Below are 24,531 nucleotides of genomic sequence, written 5' to 3'. Positions count from 1 at the left end.
CTAAAAATAATGTTTATTTTGTTTTTTCCCCCATTCTTTAGTCGATGAATAAATCATTTCCCTTGCTTTCTGTTACAAAGACAATTTCAGGTTAATAATGGTGTCTGTGAGTTTTGCACTCACGTGGATGACAATCAAGCTGGTCCTAGGAATGATCATCTTGGTCAGGTTGTTGAAGGTGGGGTTTGAATAATAGTCAAAAGGCTTCAGCTCCTTTACAAAGCTGTCCAGATAAATGTAGGTTTTAAGGTGCTGGTTCAGGGAGCCCTTTATTTGTGGAGAGCTGAACTTGATGAATGTGTCGTTCTTCGCTTCGGCAAGCTGGAATCATAGAAACAATATTTAAAGTGTTCAGTTAAAAAACACCCAAAGTACCCATAAAGAATAAAAGTACGATTTAGTAATGTACTGCATTTTTACATTTGATTGATATTTTGTTTTATTGATTACTGAGAAAAACAAAATTGTACAAAAAATAAAGGATTTAAAAAAAAATTCATTTAAGTTAAATAGTCTAAAAGTCAGAACACACAGTGAAATTAGTAAACTAGGTTTCCTTTAGAAGTGCACATTTGTAAGCACTCAATTTGATCTTCTTTTTCACCCCATTGAGTTTTGCATAAATAGCTTTGCAGAGAGACAAAACAAGATAAGTCTGTTTTCAAATTCTCATTGTAATTGTGCCGTTATAATTGACAAAATAATCCATTTACAGTTAGCTTATATATAGATGTACATTTGCCCACCAAAAGTGGGAGGAACACTATCACCATATCTTTATGCATTTGTTGATTATCATTTATTGATTTTAGCACTTGTTTTCATTGACCCATTAGAACCCGGAGCCTTTTTTCTTAAAAAAGAAAATTATGTGGGACCAAGTGGACCACAGAACACATTTCTGATGTTCTTTTGTTACACTGATGTCACCACAGGTTCTTAAAGTTTGGGCTAACGAAAAAAAGAAAGTCTATTTAATTGTGGTTTAAATTGCAAAAGTTAGAATGACACTTTCGTTTATTTGTAACTTATACGTTTGGAAATGTGGTGAAGTAATCTTGTTTGAAACTTTTAAGTTCCCCGAGGTCCAGAAAGAAAATTTACGAGCCACTAACCAACAAGCGAATATGTTTTTACCAAATGACAGAAGTCATAATTAGGCGCCATGTTTGGGTCTTACTCAGAGACTTCACTAAAGAACAGCTTATTATAATGGGTAGCCAAGGCCTTTGAGGTAACACTTCCCATCCGCCGTTAGTGTGTGGCAGCCAAAAATATTTTAAAATCTCCCCTGTCCCTAGGTGGCAAGACCAAGGGATTTATTCACAGTATAAAGCGGTGAAGAGTGACAGAGTCACATAATCTTCTGCAACCTTAGTGCTTGCTATTAAATGTGAGTCTTTAAATGAAATGAACAAAATAATTAATTCCTTATACTGCCCATTACACAGGAGGGCCAACATTAACAGAAAAAGTTCCCTGCCAGAGCCAGTCCAATATGATTAAGCTGTTCTAAAAATACTTTATTTAGTGACTTCTGAACAATGGCAACAACATTTTTCAGCTTAAATGTTTTAGGGCTTTTGAGATAAAAGTGTTGCTGGCACATAAAAAAATAATTAAGGAAAGGCAAAAGAGAAGCAAGAATGCTGATAAAAAATACACAGAAATACCTCATCGTGCGATGAATTGTCTCCCTGAACCATCAAGCGAGCGGTCTGGATTGGATCAAAGCCGGACCCGGTCACCACAATGGTCCTCCCTCCACTATAGAACACACAATATATGACATTAACTCATGCTGGACAAGGGTATTGTGGGTAATACAAAGAGTAGATAGCATGTTAATTAAAAAAAGTTAAAATGGAATGGTTAAAAAGATCATATTTAATTAAATGTCAAGTATTTTTTTCCAGAGGAGAGTAAGCATTTTTATGATAAGTTTTGTCTCCACATAAATCTTTTTTTTTTTTTTGGCGAAAGTTAAGAGAAATTCTCGCAACATTGATTTGTAGTATTCCTTTAAAATTAGCTTTTATCAGCTCAACGTTAATTCAATTTATTTTAATTCAATTTTATTTATACATCCCAATCTTCCAACAATAGTCGTCTCGATTGGCTTCATATCGGTAAATGTGTAAGAACATGAAATCAGTCATAAAATATAATAGGCAATTGCTAAACTAAACTAAACAGACTAAGCCAAACTGGGCATCCCTGCTCTCCTAAAAAGAAAAAAGAAAAAACAGATTCTGGGGGAAAAAAGAAGAAACATCAGGGATGCCCATGGACAGGCGATGTACAAGAACTCTGAGAGAAGAATTTTAACCTCTTGAGACCTGGCGTCCACATGTGTACATGTGTGGACATCAAATTTCTTTTGTTTATTTTACCACAGTAGTGAATTCTGCTTAACTGGTGCCCTGTGACTACATGAGTGGAAGATTAACCCAAATATTACCTCAAGTCTTAAGAGGTTAAACTATAATTAAGGAACAAGTATGTTTAAGCATATTAAAATATTTCTAGGAATTTATTGTTACTTTTTTTCAAAGCATAAGTTAAAGAAAAACCCTTTCTGATAGAATATATTGGTAATAAGTAATACTTTTCTCCATCTTTCCAGAGCATTATCTGAAATGAGATGGGTTTTTTTAATGTGCTTATGTATATACATATGTTTAGGTTTTTGACTTACAAAGAGGATGAAGTACAAAATAAATGGAGGGTAGCAAAAATATCAAGTCAAAACAATTGTCATAAATTAGGATTAAAAAATAAAATTGGAATTTGGAAATATGATTTGGGAATAAAAAAGTTAAGGTAAAAACCTTAAATAAAATTGGATTTTTAGGGATGTCGTGCCCAAGTGAGGTTCGTCTGTTCACCAGCTCTACCTGCAGTGCTTGTGGGGGGGTAGCTGGATCAGGTGAGTTCAGCCAATAAAAAACAGCTGACTCAGCTAATCAGCAGCAAATAGTGCAGGAAGAGCTGGAAAACAGGCGAGGCTGTAGATCTGAAGGACCATGACCGGGCAGTATTGGTGTAGCTTGTGTTCAACTAACCAGACAAAGCTTGATTTTGGGGTGTGATCCAGCACGGTGGGGTTTTCCAAGAATTTGAAGGCTTTCTGAATGGTTCTTGAGGTGCTCTTTCCATACTTCAAAGTGATGGGAAGATCTTCAGAGGGCACCTTTTCTCCTTTGTACTCTCCCGTTCTACAGGTGATCTCTTCTCCAAACTGCTCCCTGTCAAGGCAAAAAATCAACTTAGCATACACGCCAGCAGCCAAGCGCTGTTAAAAACCCACTCTGATGAAAATGTTTTTGGTCTTTTTAACCTGTTCTTGGGTAATTTGTCTGATGGTGGAGAACATAAATGAAGAAAATTAAGATCAAAATTGCATTTCTGAGTATTTCTTTATTTAGATCAGGAGTAGACAAAAGAAAGGACGTTTGAAAAACAAGTTTGTTTGTGACGTAGAAAACATGCTGGGCTGGGATGGGGTTAGGAAGAGGGGCGGGGTTGCTTAGCACTAATGGTCCTGCTCACAACTCAGAGGCAAATTTCTAGTGAACTACTGCTGCTCTGCAGAAACTTTGTCCTAGAAAAACGACACAGGTTTGTTGATTTTGGCTAAAATGGCACAATCACAATCAATGGGAACTCTTAAAATAGTTCAAAAGATGATCGGAGTGGGTCTTTAAATTCCAATCTGGCTGATCTTTTTCTTTGGACTATAAATTGAAATTTCTCCTTGGTATCGTCAGTAACAGCAACTTAAAATTAACTAATCCTTTTTGCTGCTTCATCAAAAGTAAAGGTCAGTTACTTTATACAGTGGGATACAAGGAGGATAAAAAAAGAAAAGAAAATCAATTTACAGGCTTCAAAGTACACAAATTTCAGAATTTGCATTGCATAACAAGTAGCTGTATCAACTGAGCAGACTTAATTGAAACAGAATAGGCCTTTGGCTTGAATACCAATTAGTTAAAAAAAAAGAAATCCTTACACAGCGCAGTGCACTCCTCCGATGGTAACCTGGACATCCACCTTACTTCCAGTCTCAAGAAATTTTCCAGAAATTGTAATGAGTGTTCCTCCAGCTTTGGGACCTCTAGAGGGCTTCACTGCAGTAGGAACTGGGTCCTAGTAAATAGGGGGTTGACGTTACTACACTCATACTGCACGCACATAACAGTTCTCTGTCATCAACAAGAACATTTCTTTGCACACTTTTTAATCTACTCCCACTCGCTTCATCAGAAACCCCTGACACGCAAACTCATACAAGCTCCACATGAGCTTGAATTTGCTGAGCAAACAAGTAGGTGGGGTACTTCCTAGTAGGGAAGTTTTAACAGAGCCAGTTAAATAGACATGCACAGGAATGATGAACAGCAGAAAAAAAAAAGACAGAGAAATGCTGAATGTCAACTGGGTAAAGACGAATGAACTCATTTTCTGGCTCCAAGTGCAGCTTTAGCAGTGCAACGTCCTTCTAGGTATTATATTCACCAACACACAAGCGTGTTGTTTTTGAACAGGCGTCTAACATGCCATGTGCCTAGTATAGCTTGATAAGTGTTCTGTGCAGCCAGGAAATTGAAAATATAATAGACTCCATAAACAATGACAATCTCAACTGAAGCGGATGATTCCCCCCTGCTTGGGATAGGGGAGAGTTGGGGTTTAAACCTATACTGTAAACATGCATAGTTGAACAGAATAAATGCATAGAGAGTATACCCACTCTGTAGGTGAAGCTAAAGCGAGACATTCCTCTTTTATTGTCGTTGACCTCCACCTCGACCTTGCCCTCATTGGGTGGCTTTCGTTTAGGGCCAATCTCGCAAACAACGCTGGACAGATCAGCAAAAAACATAAAAAATATTACAAGCAACACCTATTTTAATGTCAAGTGGTTGCAGTTCCATTTTTATAAACTAAAACTAAGATATCTTTCTGGCTACGATTAAGAACCATAGTCTCTCCTTCAGGTTCAATTCAACTAAGACTGAAGGAATGTCTTTTTTTTTGGTTTTTTCTTTTAAGTGATGACTGTTTATTTACTTTGCACCAGGGGCGGAGCTACGGGGGAAAAGGGGTGGCAGCTGCCCCCCCCCTGCACAAAGCTTTGCCCCCAGTTGCCCTCCAATTTTTGAGTCACTACAAGTATCATGATTGACAAAGATTAAGAAATGATCAATCCAAGCTTCTTTAAGCAAAAATAACAAAAAGCAATTTTTATAATAGCACTTCAGCTGAAAGAACTGCTGTTTTAATATTAATATAAATAACAGTAATACAACGGTTTGAAATATGTATTTTTGATCCTTTCATTTGTAATGGCTTTCCACCCTCCTGTTCTCATTTGCCACCCTTCCAAAGTCCTCTGCCCCCCCCCTACCACCCCCACATAAAAATGCTCCAGCTCCGCCACCTAATTTTATCCTGATATGCCCGTAGTAAAATTAAAACTCTCCTCATCCTAAACCTTTTTAACAATGTTTAAGACATAAACTGGTCTTGCTTCTAACCAGATGAAAAGGAAGTAAAAGGAAAAAACAAATCCACACTTTATTACCATTTTGTTTTTATATCATGGGTCAAAAAAAGGCTAACTCAACTATTATGATCTCCAACCCCACACTTCTGCATGTTATTGCTGCAGCTTAAATGAAATTTCAATGGAAAATGAGATAAAAAAAAAAGGGCTTTAAGTCTGCCTTTAAAGGAGCCAAATGCATAAGCAATTTGACTATGAATTGCTGCTAAATGCCAGAGCAAAGACATGTTTGCGGCAAAAGTGGATGATTTAAGAGTAAAACTCCTCCATCTGTTCACATAAATTCTAGTTTATGTCTCATCATGCAGATGGTGGGCCAAGATTTTGTTGTAAACGTGGCTCCATCCTGCCAGGTGTCAACGGTTCTGTCTAGTGGCTATTTTCCCTTTTATAGGCCATCTATTTGAAATAAACACTTTATAAAAACAGCTGTGGCTGAAGAGAATTTGGGTAACTTAAAATATGACCTTTTTTGTACCCTTACTCAATATGACATCTATGAAACTGAAGGGATGAAAGTCTTAAACACCAAAGGGCTAAAAAAATACAAATAATTTAAGCAGTAAATAAAAACATATGTTTTAATCTATTTTGAAAATGCATTTACAAAACAAATGCAAAAAAAAAGCACCAATCTTTATAGGCCTTAAAATTATGTAGAAACAACCCAAATGGCACAAAAAACATCATGTAATTATTTAATTAAAGCCAAAATAAAAAAGCTATGTGTAGAAATACTTAAAGCCTTTCTATTCCTTTGACAAATTACATTGTTTTTGTTCTAAAACTGACTAACCAAAGGTTTCATTTGTTTTTTTGGCCATTTTTACACAGTTTTTAAATGCCAATAGAAGAAGGAAAGTGAATACGGTAATATATTAAATTTATGATTATATTTGCTAAAGTTTTTAAACTAAACACATGTTGTTCTTTTAAAATTTGTCCACAACTATGAAAGACCTTAAAACACAGTATATAGGAATACTATAATATCATAAGGTCATTTGAAGCTAGAAAGCAAACAAATACAGCACATGGCACATGACTTACCTTTTGGATACAGAATACTTCTCCTTCTGATGAATGCAGGGTTCTCCAGCCACTGTGATGCTTTTAATGTCTTCCTTATGAATGCCAAGGTTGGAGCCAAATATGGTGATGGAGATGCTCCCATTTAAAGGACCATACAGTGGTTTGACCTGTGTAAAGAAACATGTAGGGGAATAAAATGTCAAACACAGAAAACAACACTTAGTGTGTTTGACAAAGCTTTTTGGGCTTTTTGATTGGATGAATCAGTGCCGTAACTCTGTATTAAACTGGTTATTACACACAACAGTTGCATCTTGCTTGCAAATAAACAGATTTATTTTTTGTATTTTATCTGCCTGTGTATCCATTTCGTTTCCAATCCTTTGGTTTGGCTAAAAGATGCAGACATAAACACTGGCTATGTTTGTTTACATTTTGTCAATGACAAAAAGGCCATAACAATTGAGCAAGCAAACAAAATATTGATCCAGTCTAGACATGACCAGGGAACATTGCAGCATGCTCACAAGGAGAATCCCAAATCTTCTGTCAACACCAGGACAAAACGGAAAACTTCACAAGAAATCATCTGTTCTGGCTAATGATCCAATCAGCAAAGGTCAATATCTTTTCACCGCTCATCACAAGTATCCGTTTTTGAGTTTCCATTTTAAAATTCAACATGACGTGATGACAACTTGTTGGTAAGACTCACGTCTGTGATCTCAGGGTTGGGGCACTGGACGTTCTGCAGATCCTCGTCCTGGTGGGTGCCGCAGAGCTTCTCGAACACACACTTGTTCTGCTTTCTGCACCACACACACTTGTATTTGGAGTCTGCGTACTTGCAGAGGCTGCAGTCCTCTCTCCCTTTGGCACAGTTGTACAGCGTAACTGATAAGTGGACAAAGCAGAGAAACAGGAAATCACCTGTCATGAACCCCTTAATTCCTCTTTAATAGATATAAAATGAGATATCAATTTAATGTATGATTTAGTTCAATTTGGAGATTAAAGTAAGATTAAATACATAAAAGTGTACAAAATGCTTCCATATTAAGGGGTGTAAATGTACCATTTAGTGTGCTGTCCACCTTCTTGCCAGAAGTCTTGTCCTTCACATAGAAAAGAACATTGGTCTCTGCGGTCTCAGTGTGGGGGAACTAAGAGAAAACACAAAAAAATTAATTAGAAATACAAAGTCCAGTGATTAATGGCACTTAAGCTCTTCCTTGCAAACAGTGTGGGCTGCTGTTCCTTGATGCCAAGAGTAAGCGAAAGAAAGAAAAATTATACCCAGTCTGGAGGATTTTAAGCTGAAGAAAATCAATGGTGGAAAAATAGCATAGCTGGGGGCAAGGCACAGTTTAAACCTCCCAATCACAGAATCCACAATGTAGAGATTGAGCTAAAATTACTCATGTAAGAGGAACCTGTCCATTAGAGGGAGCTATAGAATATCAAAGTGACCGCAAAGCTTTTAAAAGGCAATTTTATTTATGAACTTGAAAAATAAGGACAGCTCCACAAAGCTGAAAAGCCAGCATGTGGGTTGATTTGCTGCAGAAAAAATGGAATTCAAGTGGTCCTCTACTATATATTTCACTCTTTCAGTGTTGTTCTAAATTGCACTTTAAGAACAAGCTACCTAAATCAGCCAGAGTTCAAGGATCTGTACAGGCTGGGGAGATAATTGGCCGGGAGCTCAATAACGGAACAAAAGCATCGTATCAAAACTAGTATGAAGCAATGAGCCCACATCCATACTCACAATGAAGCCACTGAAATTGTAGAATTGCCCTCCTTCAAAGTTGACCTCCTCTTCTACATTTTTCATTAGCTCTGTGCCGATGGTGAAAACTTGACTCTGCAAGACATCATAAGAACAATATATTTGGTGAATTCTTGAATGGTGTTTTTCTGATCTGAGCTCAGCACAAAAACACTCAGGAAAGACATGATAGTTGCTCTTGAATGGATAACATCCATGAAATCCGGAATAGAAACAACTTCAAAAGCATAAAATCCAATAAAAAAAAAAAAATCATTCAGAAGGTTAGAGAGACTGATAACTAATCAGTTTTGGATGTCAAGTAAAGTAGTAGAAAAGTTTTTTTTTGTTTGTTTTTTATCAGCAATTACCAACAAAATATTCAAGATAAAAAGCTGAGGAATAATATTTAATATGTATGAAGGATTGAAAGTGTCTCCAGTGCAGAATGCCTTGATCTTGCCAGAGTTACATAAATGTTGGATTATGAGCAGATCATTGTTTTCATTCTATAATACTGGACTTATTTACTACAAAAGGTTTGAACATTGAAAGTTTAGGCAAGAGAGAAAAGTGTGAAAATGTTCATGTCTGTCTGAGAAAAGGGTATAAAGTGTGTGATTAGGGGTTTATAGCATTAAAACAAATATAATTCTGCTTCAAGGATTTCCCAGATCACAGGTTATTTTTAGAAAGTAACCCCCAGAATAAATGAGGGAACACTGTATTTCAAATCTGAAACTCAAACTCAACTCCATCCGCTGCCATGTGTGACATGCATTTCATGCAATTGAAAAATTTCAGGTGCCTTTTGAAGTAATCTTGATCAAGGAATTGAACTTCTCAATGGCCGTAATGTTTTATCAATCTGTGAATTTGAGCGCCATAGTAAATGTTTCCTCTGAGTATGTGTTGCACAAATATGTGCAAGTGTGTGTCGTACATGATGTGTTTAAGTTCAGCCTTTCATGTCACTATTTCTCGTTTTGCATACATTTGTTAGTAAAAGATGACAGCAGCCATGCTGTCATCTTCTCTGCATGTGTTTGGAAAAGTAGTTTTGACTTTACAAATCAATCAAACTAAATGATCCAACTCTTTCCTATTTTTTCTTTCTCTAAAGCTTAGCACACATGCACAACCTGCTGAGATTTAATCCACCTTTGGTTGCAGTGTTTTACCTGGTTTAGGTGCATCCCTTCAAAGCTGATTGGAGTCTTAACACCAACAGGGATCAGGCTGGGATCCGGATTCTCAAATCGAGGACAACTCATTCTCTGTAAAAACACAACTTAAAATTACAAGAGCTACTTTTATAAGCAGAAGTTTTAATCATGCAATCCACTTAATGGACACCCTTATCTTTGCCAACAGATTAGTGTATCACTGAAACATCTGCTGACTTGTAATTTCATATCTTGTGCCCTTAACATTTGTCATGCAAGATGGGAACAGATGATAAACAGATTTGTGCTTTTATTAATTTGTCTGGAGCAATTTGAATCTCTGAGCCACTTGATAATGTGTGATGTTCAGTTTTTCAGAACTGTTCCCTATTTTTGGAAGAATTTATCTGATGCATACTAAGAGTTTTAACAATATTGGATTTTTATCGCTTTGGGTGACCAACCTCACGGTGTCTGATGATGTGAGGACCTGTCACAGCGTCATTCCTGTCGTTGCAGGTATGATCGAGTATATTCCACTGACATTCCCACGCACTGGCCACGCACGACATGCACCTGAGGACACAGCAATACAAACTAAATTAGTGAAAGGAAGGTTAATGTTTCCACACACAAAGAAAATCCTGTAAAACATGCAGACTCATCAGAGCATCCTGCACAGAAATCTTTCCTGCTGACAATAAAATGAATACCTGTAACTTACACCTAAGCAAAACTCATTCATCATGGTGTGAAAGAAGTAAGGAAAAAAAAGGAAAAATGCAGACAAAAAAGGTGAGATCGACCTTTTTTCTTTTTTGATTAATGAAAAGGAAACTCAGGCAATTTCCTCGAGTTGGTTAAAGAAATATTAAAAAATGGAAGAGGTTTATCCAGAAAAACCATGCATCACAATTTACAAACAGAGCCTTGATGTCTCATCTGTTCAAGCATGGTGATAAATTTACATCAAAGTTGTCAGCTGATGCTGTGCTCAACGTCAACGTGTTTTTTCAACAGGTGACAGAGTAGAAGTGATTGGTGGGAGCTTTACTCACGGCACATTTTCAGAGTTCCTCACTGTGGCAGCACAGCTGTAGAACCTGAAGTCCTTAGTGGCAAGCTCCACGTTCTTGTTGACCAAAACTTTGATTGGTACAGGCACGAAATCTATAAAAAAGCAAGTGAGGTGAAGAAAAGTTATTGTTGCATGTGAAAGTAAAGGCATATTACACAATAAAATGTTCCAGGGAGGCCATTTACAGAATAGGCATATTGACACAAACACCAGAAAAAAAACGCTTTAAAAACACACTTAGCCTAATTTTAAGCCTTAATCTTAATATATGTGAGAGAGACTATTGTATAAAAGCAGCCCTACTACACATGGTCTAACGCAGGGGTCGGGAACCTTTTTGGCCAAGAGAGCCATAAACGCCACATATTTTGAAATGTAATTTCGAAAGAGCCATACAATAATGTAGTGTCCCTTTCCCACACTGAGGCACGGAGACTTAACCTCTTTTAAGGTTCTTTATTCTGGTTACTGCAGACCGCGACAAACGCCGAACAATTAATTCAGCAACTCCTGAATCTCTCCCGCCGAGACGAGACGAGAGCGCGTCTCCCAACTTTATATTCCCCTGCTCCCGCTGCAGCCCTCCCCTTTCCCTTATTCGGCCCATAGCTGAACCCCATTGGTCCAAACTACCTAACAACAGGCTGAGCGACAGAACTGAGAGCCAATCAGCTCTCTGCTTGATGCGGTCAATGAACTCCAGAACTTTTAACGCGGCCCAACAGCCATCCAACTCAGTCCGCGACAATATGTTTAAAACTAAAATACAAGTGAATGTGTGCATTTGATGTAATTTCAACCTTTTTAAAGTACAATAAGTCTGTGGATTCTTTTTAATACCATTGTTATGCTGTTTCTAATAAATGATGAGTATTTCTCGTGGTAGTTTTGCTGATGGTCTAGTCTGGTTTACGTGGTGAGTTTCTGCTTCATGCAGGCGTTGAGACTTTAAACGTGATCTTAGGTTGGTATGAATGTTTTGTAGATGTGAGACAGACTGCTCACATGCAGACGCGGAGCCAAACACACACTCACACGCTGCAGTGAGTGACAGGCAGTGGGTTTTACCTATTTACAATCCCTGCGCGATTCACCTGCTGCCTGTCCCCACAACACCTCAGCCCCACCCTCTGCTTTCTCCCTCACACATCCCGTCCCCGCAACTGCGCGCTCTTTCTCAGAGACGGGAGCGCGCACTTTTAGGCACGGCAATTCACAGGTTTCCGGGTGGTACAAACTCTGTGAATTAATAGACAATTTTAAACTTATACTAGTGCTGGCGCAGATTTGTCTCTCTAAGCACCGCTACTACTGCGCGCCTCTGCCATCGCATCGCGCACGAGAAGGACTGGTCTAATGAAGAAAAAAAATTTGAATTAAAGATTTGTCTGCGAGCCACATGTGACCATCAAAAGAGCCATATATGGCTCGCGAGCCTTAGGTTCCCGACCCCTGGTCTAACGCAATGAGGAAAACAACAATAGTTCACACCACAACAAATGTGTAACGCTTAACATAAACACGTTTTAACATAAACAATAGAGGATTTATGAAGTTTGTTCATTATAAATCTCATTAAATCTGAGTAAGTTTAATTTTAATAACTCATTTTTTAGACAATAAAACAAAAAAAAGTGTTTGTAAAAAATAAAAATTTTCTTTTTGTTTACAGGTAATTAAAAGATAAATGTATTGTGAAACACTAATAGGGCTCTTTCGTTTATCGCGTTACGTTCTGAGAATAACCGGCAATCAACTTGGCACAGAGGAGATTGAGCGACGAGGTCTCCAGCCAATCAGGCTGCAGGAAAAAGGGATACAAAATTGCACAGAAAAAAACATGCAAAAACGCGAGGCCACGAAAGGTGAACACTGTACATTTTACAAAATTGATATATTCTTGGGATTGTTTGTTAAAATAACAGAAGCTATTGTTTAAATGGAAAAAAAGTGTCATCAGCTAACAATACAAACAACTATATCAGTAAAACCTTGCAATTCTTAATTATTTATATAAAAAAAAAGCTTCAGACCCCAAGACTGAACCCTGTGGAACTCCACATGACATTTTTTTGTTCTTTGTTGTATGGTGTTAAGGTAACTCGTTATTTGCATTTAAAAAAATGATAAATGGATTACTGAAGAACAAACCTTGACCCTCAGGTGTTGGAGGAACAAGTGAAGGATGTGGCAAAAGACAAAAAACTTGACCAGAATCCTGCAATAAACCTTCAGTCAGGAAAGAATCAATTTTGCATTGCAACTGGTCAGATGGTCCAATGGCAGGAAAAGGTTGAATGTGTATTCGGACCTGAAAATAGAAAAACAAATACAAAGATTAAAAAAAAACTCTGATTAAAAGGGAAAAGATATAGTTTCAGTGTAGAACGGCTACATTTTTAGAATGTTTTCTGTCTTTGCATGAGTCAGTGCAACTAAAAGTGCAGACTGGAGAAAGGTCTCTGCTAAAAGTCAACAGATTGATTGAGAGAAAAAAGGAAACATGTTAGATGGAAAATCGGTTGCAAGTTACAGATGGATTGATCAAAAAGGATTTAGAAAGTAGGAAAATATAAAACAATAATAAGAGGAGAGGCAAAGTGCTTAGGAGATAAATGTAAACACAGTCAGGCAGGAAAGTTTTAAGACAGCTTGAATTTATGGATGGATCAATACAGGAAAGGAAGAATTAGAGCCCCAGTCTCTGATACATAATGCAAACAGTTAATAACTCAGGCTATAGACTTCTGCCTAATGCAGAGACACAAAGTAAGAAAGAAAACAGTAACAAGTGTAAATCCTTACAGAGCTTCCCCTTTTCTCACGAGAAAAATTCGGTGGGCTAAAGGATGCAATCTTGACACACTGCTGCGCCGGGCTCCAAAGCCAGCCGTTCTTTTCCTCTGCCCGCTTGCACTCGGACCTCCTGGTGCATCTTTAAATAAACCATGAACAACGCAGACATGAGATTGTAGGCTAACTCTGTGTAGTTCCTTACAACACAATTTAATAAAGCACACACATCACCTTTAGACGATGAAACTCTTTTTAACCTTGTGAACAACCTATTCACATCAACATCTTCTGTGCATCGAAAAATTTTAAAATAATTGAGATTAATATTTCTTTTGCTATTGTTTACTAGCACATGTCCATCACCTACAGTTGGAAGAGGTTTGGTATGAAACGTGGAAGTGGTGAAAATTTTGCAAGAGGCTTTTTCTTTCACAACTCTCGTCCGATCTATGAAGGGCTTGGTGTCACAGAGCTCATAAATGCTGGTTTTGGGCTTCTGCATTTAAAACTCTCGATTTCACTTGTAGCTACACACGTTTTCCTACAGAATCCCCTTCCTGCTTGTCTAGTGTGAACACGTTGGGCTAAATGCACGGTTATGAATCTTTGTTTAGCACGTTTCTTGAATGTGCGCCAAATGCCCAGTCTGTCCATAGCTTTAAAATGTGTGTAGCTACGTACACACGCGAGACTTTTGAACGCAGAAGTGCCAAGTACGCGTTTACACAGACTTTCCATTGAAAGTCATTGTTTGAAGCTTCACAAGAAGTAGTTATGTAAAAAAAATCCTAATAAGATATGGTTTTTTCTGTTTATGTCTATTAAAATTGGTTATAAATGTAATAAAAAATCTAATATTTATACACAATCAGACACAGTTAAAGCAAATGAGAGTAAATTACAGTCTAATTTATTTGCATGTAACAATAACTTAAATTTCTTTCAGCTTCGCAAAGAACAGGAGGTAGAATTTAAACACAGAGAAGCACTAAATGATTATGAAAGAAAGAAAACAAAAATGAAATAAACTGAAAAAATATCTTGCTCTACAGATGGAATTGCATGTGTAGGTGGTTGTCAGAGCCTATGCATTGGCAAATGCATGCATGAGTATAGGTGTAAGATTCATACCTCCCTTCCAGGACACACCAGCCACAGTAAGGGTCTTTCAGGTCCATGCATGATTGGCAGTCTGTCTTTTGGAGGCATGTCTGCACCGGCACCTTGGTGATCTGCAGAATTACGACACGGGATGCAATCAAACTGTGTATCTTGAGGGAGATTTCTGGCAAGTTCTGGCAGGACATACTATCATAATCATCTGCTGAAACAGTCTACTTCATTTTATTACTGTTTCTTCTTTACTACTAATTAGTGAAAATATCTGCCTAAAACCACATTTTATTTATTTTATTTATAGGTGTTACTTCGATATGCGATGTGCAAATAAGAAATTAATCTCTCTTATTGTCAAAAAATGAAAACTATACTCATAAACCCAAAAATGTTTTCACATCTTCAAATTGTTGCAACCATCCTCTACCTCACTTATAAAACGGTGGCTTTTAGAACACATGTGAACGATTTTTTAACTTCAACATATATGGTGAAACATGTAATGACCTGCCACAAATGGCACTATAACCATGTCAAATGGGACAGAATCGAAGCTATTTTGTCAAAGAGTATTACATCTGTAAGCCCTGCTTTATGGAAAGCCCAGATTTAAGCTAAAGTGCTAATGCAGTTGTAAGTATGTGTAATGATGTTATAGTATCCTATAGCACTATGATGTCAAAACGGACAGATTTCAGACAGATTTACAAACTTTTCCATGAAATAACAGACTAATGGAGAAATCATTACGGCTTTACCTAAATTCCCTTTTGTGGTGACAATGCTAAAACAAAGCTGTTTCACAACTCAAAGGGGTTGAAAGTATACTTTAAAGCTGAGGAGTCACATAAGGATAAGTGGATTCAGTTTTTCTTGTTAGTTCAGTTAACCCCAATTTCTTTTTAAAGCACTCCCAGAATCTGGGAGCACAAAGACACAACAACAAACATGCACATAGTTAGACTACAAATTTACGTTTTGCGTCTGCAGGCATAAAAATGGGCAAACCTGGGTGAGTCCAAAGAGAGAAAATCTTCACTAGAGTGCAGCATAAGGGCACAGTACGTCATAAGTGTGTGCAACTTAGATTATCTTTATAAATACGTCACTGTACAACTATCACATGCACGACAAAGGTAAGTTCCACTTGCGTGGTGTCCCGCAAAAGCCTTAAACTCCTGAGAGGCAGCCGCTCCTGTCTATGACCCTTTACGGGCACGGCCAACACCAAAACCCGCAGCTCACCCATGGGTGCAGGTGACTAATGCTTTAGTCATGGAGCTGTTTTACATAAATAGAGTTAACTCAGGAGTATTATTCTTGATACCTAATGTATCATATTTAGTTTTATTTCTTTCAGTCTCGTCTTTAACCTTTTTTCTGTAAAAACACCAAATCAGAACAAACATTTTGGTTATCGGTGTGGAGTTACGGTGTCTAGAATGTGAGTTTTGACTAAAGTGGAAATCCAAACTGACATGTATAAGACCCATTAAAAAGGAAGCTCTGAAAAACCTACCTTTCTTTCTGTGGTAATGTATATATGGTTGTGACTGAGGTCAAAAAAAAGGTTTCTATTAACATTCTCCCTCATGCCATCACCAGGAATCGTGCCGTAGTGTTCTGCCTTTTTGGCCAGGTGTACCTGGGGAAGGAGAGAGGACACTCTAAAAAGTTTGTAGGTAAAATATATAATAAGTTTTTTCCAAAAATGCACCCCCACCTTAAAGACTTCTCCTTGGTTGTTCCCCAAGAAGGCAACAGTGTGATCGTTCTCCACATCGATTGCCACAGCGGTGAGAAAGCCCTGGGTTTCCCACACTGGATCTGCCTTAAAGGCAAATTCTGGCCTGCTTGCCAGAGGAGATGGAAGAAAGTCTGCACCACATTTGTATTGATCTAGCATGTCTTTCTGCAAAATTCAGAAAATATCAAACATTAGCGATGTGAAAAACGAATGAATGTGAAAAACAAAAATGTATTCATGAAGTATGAAGTAAAACAGTACACAAAGGCATCTCTAAAAAATGAAGTTAGAGCTGAAAGATGCACCGGGTACAACAGAGTATTAGGGACGACATAAAGAGAAAAATAAATGTATCAGAATAAATTCGTCAAATTTTGAGAAAAACTTCTACACTTCACAGGAAGGAAGTAATAAAAACACAAGAAATAAACTCACATTTTTACGAGAATTAAGTCACACATTTGTAAAATAAGGGTTGTACAATTCTGCATCAGAAAGTTGTAAATTTACAAGGAAAAAGTGGGGATTTTTCATAATTAAACTGTTACAGTTAGCTTTTACAATTTTTTAACAATCAAACATAACCTGTCAAATATATGTTGCAGGACATTGCATTCTCATAAAGAATCATTTCAAAAAGACATTACTTTTTCCTTGTAAAACTTTTTAAATCATAATTTTATGACTAAACTCGTAAAACGTTGACTTATTTCTCATAAATTTACAACTTTATTTTGGTAAAATAAAGTTTTTTTTCAAATCTTTTTTATAATCTTACATTTTTCTCAAAGTTTCTTGATTTTATTTTAGTAAGATTTAGACGTTTTCCTTTTAATTTGATATTTTTCCTATAATTTTACAACTATACTCATATTTATTTATCTTTTCTCTTGTGATGGCCGTAATAATCTGTTGTAGCACAATTTGTGACTTTAATATCTTTAAGAAAAAATAAGTCTAACCTTTAAATATCTCTCCATTTTCAGGGTTTCATCAAGTAAAACATCTAAAAAACCTGCTTACATTTTTTAACTAATCTGTATATCTATAAAACGTCAGACGTCCACATTTACTGAGAGCATATTCTACACATATTTCATGGATTTCACAGTGAGTAAAAATTAAGGCATTACCCTAACGTTAGAACTGCAGACAATATCCTTTGGAGAAAAGTAGGGTGCATACACAGCAGGCTTGTTAGAAATCTTCCCAGAGTCACTGTAGCATGCACTGATGATCTCCATCAACCTCCCATTGATGGAGCCGAGGGGGTACATGCATAGGGCGGATTTATCGTCGTCCGAACTTGCCACCATGAACAACACTTTACTCATCGCATCCCGATTCCCGATGATATTTTTGTCTATTAATTCCTGAGCCAGATATTTTCCTGGAGAACCCACAAATGCAGCTTGGACTTTGTTATATTGGTTTTTTGTTCCACAGTTCAACTGAAGTTCCGTGTGGGAGTAGTAATAGGAATCGTTTTTGCAAAGACGCGATACAAAGGTAAGGATTTTGTTATCCGTACCGTCAAAAGTTCGAGAAAATAGGAAATAGATAAAACCGCCCTCCTCGAAGGCAAAACGAAAGTCGTGCATGAATTTGGGAGCGTACGACTTTGTCTGCACCACTGCAGGCTCACTGATGCTTTCAAACACAACCCAGTCCTGGAAGTCCTGAAGAATTCGTGTGCTGATGAGTATTGCACTGTCCTGGCTTCCGTAGCCCTTTCCAACAAAAAAAACATCAAAGGTGGTTTGGTCTTTAGTGTGGTTTGACATGATGCCAACCACGTTTACATCATCCTCAATGCTGGCAACGTATGTTTTCTCTCCTTTATTGTCAGTGTAATACAGCTCCTTTCCCACATTCGACAAGTCGCGGAGGGAGCAAATGCCTCGATAGCGACTGCCGCAGACGATGAGGGAACCATTATTTTGGTTGACCAACAGGAGCTTGTTGGTGTTGGGCATGGGACTTGTGTCGTGGCAAGATGAAGCAGGAGGCGTGCAGGTCGGGGAGTCCTCTTTGGGACCCGTCTCTGCGCTGGCCTCAAATTGAAGAGACGGTCCGAGCTGAAAGATGTTGTTGACTGCTCCCAGGTAGATGCGGCCCGTCTGCCGGTCTTGAACCACATTGTTAATGAGAGTCTTGGTGGGGAACTCCTTGATGGGGTCGGCATGTGATGTGGACTGGCAGAACAAGAACAGGAGGAAGGAAACCCAGCATGCCATCTCTGTGAAAACAAAAAAGACATTGGGGATTAATTGCCATCCAAACAAGATTAAAATTATATTTTTTCTTTAAATGTCATAAACAACAAACCACAATAGAAGTAATTCAGGTAACACAACCTCTGATTTTTCACTAATGTATTCAATTCAAAGGACATGTTATGTTAGTTGTTTGTGTTGAAATATTAATAAAGAGATCAATTTCCCATTTGGTAATTACTAACTTCAAAGTGGCATTGACTAAAGTGCATTAAGCAGTAAATTCGATTTTGCAAGTGTCCATTCTTAAAGACCCACTGCGATGGAAATTCTGTTTTTTGGTGTTTTAACATGTTCTTTTGGCATTTTTCTAAAAAGAAAATGATATATTGAAGACATACAGTATTGAGCTTTAAATTGCATTTCTAAGTATTTTTTTAAAATCATTGTGAATCAAAATGCCGTTTGAAAAAGAGCAGAAAAAATACGGGCGGCAAGCTCCCTGCTCCATTCCATCCTGATGCATCCGCTTCTAGACAAATTGATCCATGTACTTCGTTTTCCTCATCTGAGCGTGTAAACAGATGGATGATGGGAAGTGGAGTTACTCTGTAACAGCAGTCCCGCTGACAACTCAAAAAGCAAATTTTTAATGAACTTCGAATGTGCCGCAGAAACTCCTGGTAAACGACAATTTAAAATAATTGTCTCAAAATAGTATAATCACATTTAAAAGACCACAGGGAACGCTTTCAAAATAGATCAAAAGATGATTCAAGTGGGACTTTCAGTAGCCGCAGAGTCACGATTATTGTCAAAACAGACAGCAGGATCTATTTTAAGAGAGATTTTAAAACAATTCTCCACAACGTTTGAACAAACTGCAGAAAAATCCAAAATAATGCAGCAGAAAAATATTCACTGGACTTTAGTTTGAAAAAAAAAGACTTTATGACTCAATAAAAAAGTCAAATTTCTTTTGAACAGTAAATACAAAAACAAACACAAAAGAAATTAACTATGTTGAACAAGATGGGATTTTCTGATCTACCACTTAACCTCTTTGAGGGGGTGTAAAAAAATAAAAAAAATAAGTTAAGGGTCAGGAGTTAAAGTAAATTTCAATTTGTGGCGAAGAGAAAGCTATTTAAAAATCTTGGATCAGCTCCAGCCTCATTTGCACTTTTGTAGCCCTCAAACAACACCTCCAAACACATTGTACTCAGGAACAACACATTTCCGTCTCAGAAAAACACGATCACACGGTATCGTTGTAAAATACAGACAGCATTATGTTACGGGAAACAGCAGGAGCCTGCGGAGTCCTTGCTCACTGCTGTTTGCCCAAGCTGTGGTAAATATGGAACTGCAGGTGGTTTTTGCTCATGTCCTGCCAGTGCAACAAATTGTGATTGAATGTGGTGTTTTTTTTCTACGTTTTCTGTCAAAAACCCAATACTTTTCACTTCAACTTGCCAGTCAAGTCTCCTCAGGAATACTTTTACTGTTGGAACCTCCTGATGAAACTTACCAAAGCTGTTTTTATTAACCTAAACCTACTTTACTGGTTGGAAGATCACTGATCATAGATGCTTTGCCTGGAAGTGGGGTGGCAGGGGAGGTCACAGGAAAAGTTTAATTTACAAAATGTGTCCGTCAGTCGACTTAAGGACTTCTTCTTTTACATTTTCTGCTTTAGTCCCCTACCCCACCTAATTTCAATGCATAAATGTATCAGTCCCTTTTCAGTTCAGTGCTGTAAGTTTTTTTCTATAAAAATTGAAATGACTCAATAAAATTTCTGCCAGTGCTTATACAGAACAGTCATGTATGCATTTCCTTTCTCCATCTGTAATTATGAAAGTGAGGCAGTTAGCGTCTGATCGAGATTTAACCCAGTGGCATAAATAAGAGAAAGCCACAAAGTGGACAAAATGAAGGGACCGTGTGAGCTGTAATTTCACTTTCAAAGTGCCAAAACGCATATTTCCACAGAGAGTTAAAAACCAGTCTCAGCTTGAAGGGGTGACAATAAATGTTGCGCTTGACTTTTCAAGGTAATATTGCAAAAACTGCAGAGGCTTGTAAAAACAATTTGTTGTCAGCAAAAGCATAACAGATGCATCAGACTGCACACATGCAAATAGATGTGAAAATTGATTAAAAAACAGTTTTTAGGATCAGCTGTTGGTCTTGGTGCAATAAGTCTTGCAAAATATTTTTAGAGGCAGTTTTGGGGCTGATAACAGACCAGTTAAAACTTATTTGGTCCCTTTTGAATAACAAACATTGATATATATGCTGGTTTAACTCAAGAGACAAGTATCAGGCATGGCATATGACCTTACGTTTTTATTTAAATTGATCAACACATGTGGCAGCAACACCCAATCTTTACCACAATCAGCAGATTTTGTGTGAATAAATTAAGCCTCAATCACCATTAAAAGACTTATATCTAGCAAAATCATTTTTTACTGTGTAGTAATATATATTATAATAATTCCTCACAAAAAATACCTCAAAGCAGTATTTTGATCCATTCACATATTTCTGAGTATTCCTCGAAAAACCTGCGCTCTGAGCACCAATCCACGAAAACTAGCCGGTTCTCACATTGTGACGTAGATAAGTGAGAACAGCCCCTTCCAGGAAGAGTCTGCGCCGCCAGTACTGCCCCCAGGCTTACAGACACACACTTTATCCGATGGGCTAGCAGTGATCAGCTTAACCCTTCCAATTTATACACACAATATGCACATTAATCTTTACAAAAGTTTGGATGCTGTTTTTGTGGGCGAGTCGCAGACACGCTGCAGAGGTCGGCTCTATGTTGACATCATGAAATGGGCGGTGCCCAAACAGGGCAAAAGGCGGTGCCTCAGAGATCGAGCAGTCTTACTTGCAGGTAGGAAAATTAGCTGTGAAAATATTTCATTAAAAAAAAAAAACATTATTTAGGTTATGTATTATCATACAGTACAGACCAAAAGTCTGGACACCCCTTCTCATTCAAATGAATGGGAAGGTGTGTCCAAACCTTTGATCTGTACTGTATATATGGATATAGTTGACTCTAAAAGGCTTAAGAAAAGCATGCTATAGATCCTTTAATAGAAAATATAAATAACATAATAATACCTCTTCATTTAAATTCTACAATCATGCCATGATCTAAAGAAGAAAACTACCAAAAAAAATGTATTTTATTGTATATCCTCCCAGATCATTTTTCAATATTAGTTACTAAGATTACGTTTTAATCACTTGTTTACTTCCTAACCTTATATACCTTTGATTAATATTGATCTACGCTTGCCAATCTGAGGATAGTGACCTGGTTACACAAGTGAACAGAGAAACTTTTCTTTGATTTGCCTTTTGACTATCTCTCTCGTGACCATATGTATGAAAGCTTCTGCAAGGGGCTGGGCATGTTATCCAATTGACAATTCTGTGGGAAAAAAAATAAATTAAAAGATGCTAAATTTAGATGCGGCATGCTACATCAACCTTCAGCTAATGAGGCCTCAAATGGCCTGAGAAAATAAATAATGATGGAACACATCATGTGTTAATGAAGCTGGCACATATGAAAAATGTGTTCCTGTGAAATACAAGACAATTGAATAAGGAAGGCTTGATGCAAGTGTAGAAATGACCACAAATCCAATACATTCCACATTGACATTTAATGTAAAATGAAAAAAAAAAACTTTTTTTTTCCTGAAGAATTTTCATATGATCCTAATTAAGTACAACTTCCATCACTTGAGCAGAGACAACTGTAGAATTGCTGAATAAGCACGTGCACCAAACCAAGGAACCATCAAAAACAGAAACTGTTGCAGTCACTAAAGCTTTATAACGAAAAAAGATTTTAAATTCTCCTATTTTAATTGTTTTGTCTGCTTCTCCTATTCTTAAAAGGCAGAAATGTCAGCAAGATAATATAACTCAATAATTTGTAAAGTAATTTCAGCACCAGTCCCAAAAAAGTTATTATTTTTAAAGCACATTAGCATTTTTAGTAAGATCATCTACTTTATAATTTATGAAAAGAATATAAAATACTCGTGTTTCACAAAAAACATGAGTCATATATTGGATTTCTATATTTCATTTATTTGCAACTGCCAGCAGTCCTGCCAGATTCTCTATATAGAAGAGATCGCACAAAATGACATTTTGTAAGCATTTATGTCACACCTGAAAATATCAAACTATGATGGAGAAGGATTGAGTTTATATTGAGACTTTGCAGTCTTCTCTCGAAAACACCAAAAGGCAATGGGTTTATAGTCATCATTTATCAGACAGCTACTTCATATAGTGTAGGAGAGGAGGAGGAAGAAAGAAAAAAAAAAAGAGCCTGCCCGTGTTATCTGCTGACATCCAGAGATATGGGTGAGTTCAAAGATCAACGTTTTCTAAATGAGGAAAAGATGTAGAGCCACACTAGCAACACCTTAAAGTCATGAGCTCTTTTAGTCAATATTTTCGTCAAAAAAAGAAAAAACATTTTCAGGAAACCATACAGGCTTTTGGTGGATTTATCATCTGACTACTATTTTAAGATATTTTTCAATGTCAACACTTTACATGGAAACTAATACTAAAGCATAATGAGGGTTGAGAGAATTTAAAAGAAAATCTCAGTTAAGCACACACACCCAGGGTGTAAAGTATACCGATCAATAACTCATGCAATTACAAAATAAAACAGCTTTGACAGAGAAAAGGCTTGAGATAGAAAACTTGAGGTTTGCTTTAAGAGCTAGTGATGTTACAAATGAGGCTATGCACACACCAAGCATGTTCTTGAATGCAAGTGTAGTTCATGGTGTTCACACTGGACAAGCAGGGAGGGGCTTCTTCTTCTGATTCTTTTGCTACTGTTTACTAGGGCTGGTCTTCCATCTACAGTTGAAGGAGGCTTGGTGCGAAATGTCAAAGCGGTGCAAATCTGGTGGATCTTGCTTCAGGCTTTTTCTTTCATAGTTTTGGTTCGATATATATAAAAGACTTGGAGTCATAACTCTGGCCAGGCACTAACCGCGATTATTAATTTCTCCTCAATGATTCATTTTCAAATGGTTGGCACTTCTGTGAATTGAAAGGAACGTCATCTATTCATCACAACTAAATCCAATTTCCTGATTAGTCAAAGTTTAATCTGGTTTAACTTGGAGTGGACATTCACTGGCCAGACATTGTGCGCGTAGAGCCAGAAAACGGTTGTAGAACTTGTGTAATTTTGCATGAACAGTGGAGTTTTGGAAGCATAAGCCCTTTGCGACAATTTACATCGATTTTCATTGGAAGTGGTCCGTCAAAAACGTGTTTCCGAGGCCGTTGTGAATATAGCGTCATATTTGTTATTATAGCAGAAAACTGAGACTTGCCCCTCACACCCCTCAACCTAAGATTAGCGGTGCAACAAAAAAGGCGAGCAATATTGGAGCTATCCACAGTTTTGAGGTAGATGCCAGATTGTACGAGGAAAACAAAGATGTATTTGTCTGCATGAGAATGAAACAGAGCAGAGAGCTTTTGGCTTGCCATAGACTCTATGTCACATCTACAAGCTTTTTCCAGCTGCTTTTTTTCATCTACTCCCGATACACAGTGAGCTGAATAAAGACAAAATCAGAAATGCCATTTTAAATCATAATTTTCTTAATAAATATCCTCCATCAAGAAAAAAATGCAACACGAAAAGAATCTCTTCTGGCCACCCATGACAAAACAAAACCTGTCTGGACAGGAGATGTGGCTTCGAGCTGAGGAAAATAACACATAATTGAGGAGTGCCCAAACACACAACTTTTACCCACACTTGTACACACAAACGCAACTTGTTGTGTTGATCCCACTTCAACCGCAAGGACACATTCCTCCCAACCTGATGGGTTTTTATTTGGAAACATTTTTATCTGTTATTTTTCCGACGCCAGCGCTCTGAAACATGGCACAGCAGTCGTCATGTTTGTTGGACAACCCTGCCTCTAGGAGGGAGCGTGAGAGCGTGGCTGAG

The 24,531-nt window shown here is 37.5% G+C and overlaps 1 protein-coding gene across 2 annotated transcripts in view; it reads right to left on the bottom strand.

Annotated features, from left to right (window-relative positions):
• Window positions 1-24,531, bottom strand: part of LOC101169201 (plexin-B2) — a 121,062-nt gene that overhangs the window by 21,054 nt on the left and 75,477 nt on the right. For both annotated transcript variants that reach the window (XM_011475918.3, XM_020703861.2), the window contains 18 exons: window positions 17,412-18,517; window positions 16,255-16,443; window positions 16,051-16,176; window positions 14,547-14,647; window positions 13,425-13,554; window positions 12,771-12,930; window positions 10,600-10,711; window positions 10,006-10,117; window positions 9,557-9,652; window positions 8,376-8,471; window positions 7,680-7,767; window positions 7,320-7,498; window positions 6,623-6,771; window positions 4,757-4,865; window positions 4,016-4,152; window positions 3,066-3,248; window positions 1,674-1,767; window positions 124-321 (listed from right to left, as the gene is read on the bottom strand). In XM_011475918.3, coding sequence (XP_011474220.1) covers window positions 124-321; window positions 1,674-1,767; window positions 3,066-3,248; window positions 4,016-4,152; window positions 4,757-4,865; window positions 6,623-6,771; window positions 7,320-7,498; window positions 7,680-7,767; window positions 8,376-8,471; window positions 9,557-9,652; window positions 10,006-10,117; window positions 10,600-10,711; window positions 12,771-12,930; window positions 13,425-13,554; window positions 14,547-14,647; window positions 16,051-16,176; window positions 16,255-16,443; window positions 17,412-18,515 — 3,363 coding nt within the window. In that variant the 5' untranslated portion in view covers window positions 18,516-18,517. The remainder of the gene's footprint in view (window positions 1-123; window positions 322-1,673; window positions 1,768-3,065; window positions 3,249-4,015; window positions 4,153-4,756; window positions 4,866-6,622; window positions 6,772-7,319; window positions 7,499-7,679; window positions 7,768-8,375; window positions 8,472-9,556; window positions 9,653-10,005; window positions 10,118-10,599; window positions 10,712-12,770; window positions 12,931-13,424; window positions 13,555-14,546; window positions 14,648-16,050; window positions 16,177-16,254; window positions 16,444-17,411; window positions 18,518-24,531) is intronic.

The sequence above is a fragment of the Oryzias latipes genome, chromosome 6, assembly GCF_002234675.1.
Source record: "Oryzias latipes chromosome 6, ASM223467v1".
In the NCBI taxonomy this organism is placed as follows: domain Eukaryota; kingdom Metazoa; phylum Chordata; class Actinopteri; order Beloniformes; family Adrianichthyidae; genus Oryzias; species Oryzias latipes.
This window is presented reverse-complemented; position numbering and strand designations above follow the sequence as displayed.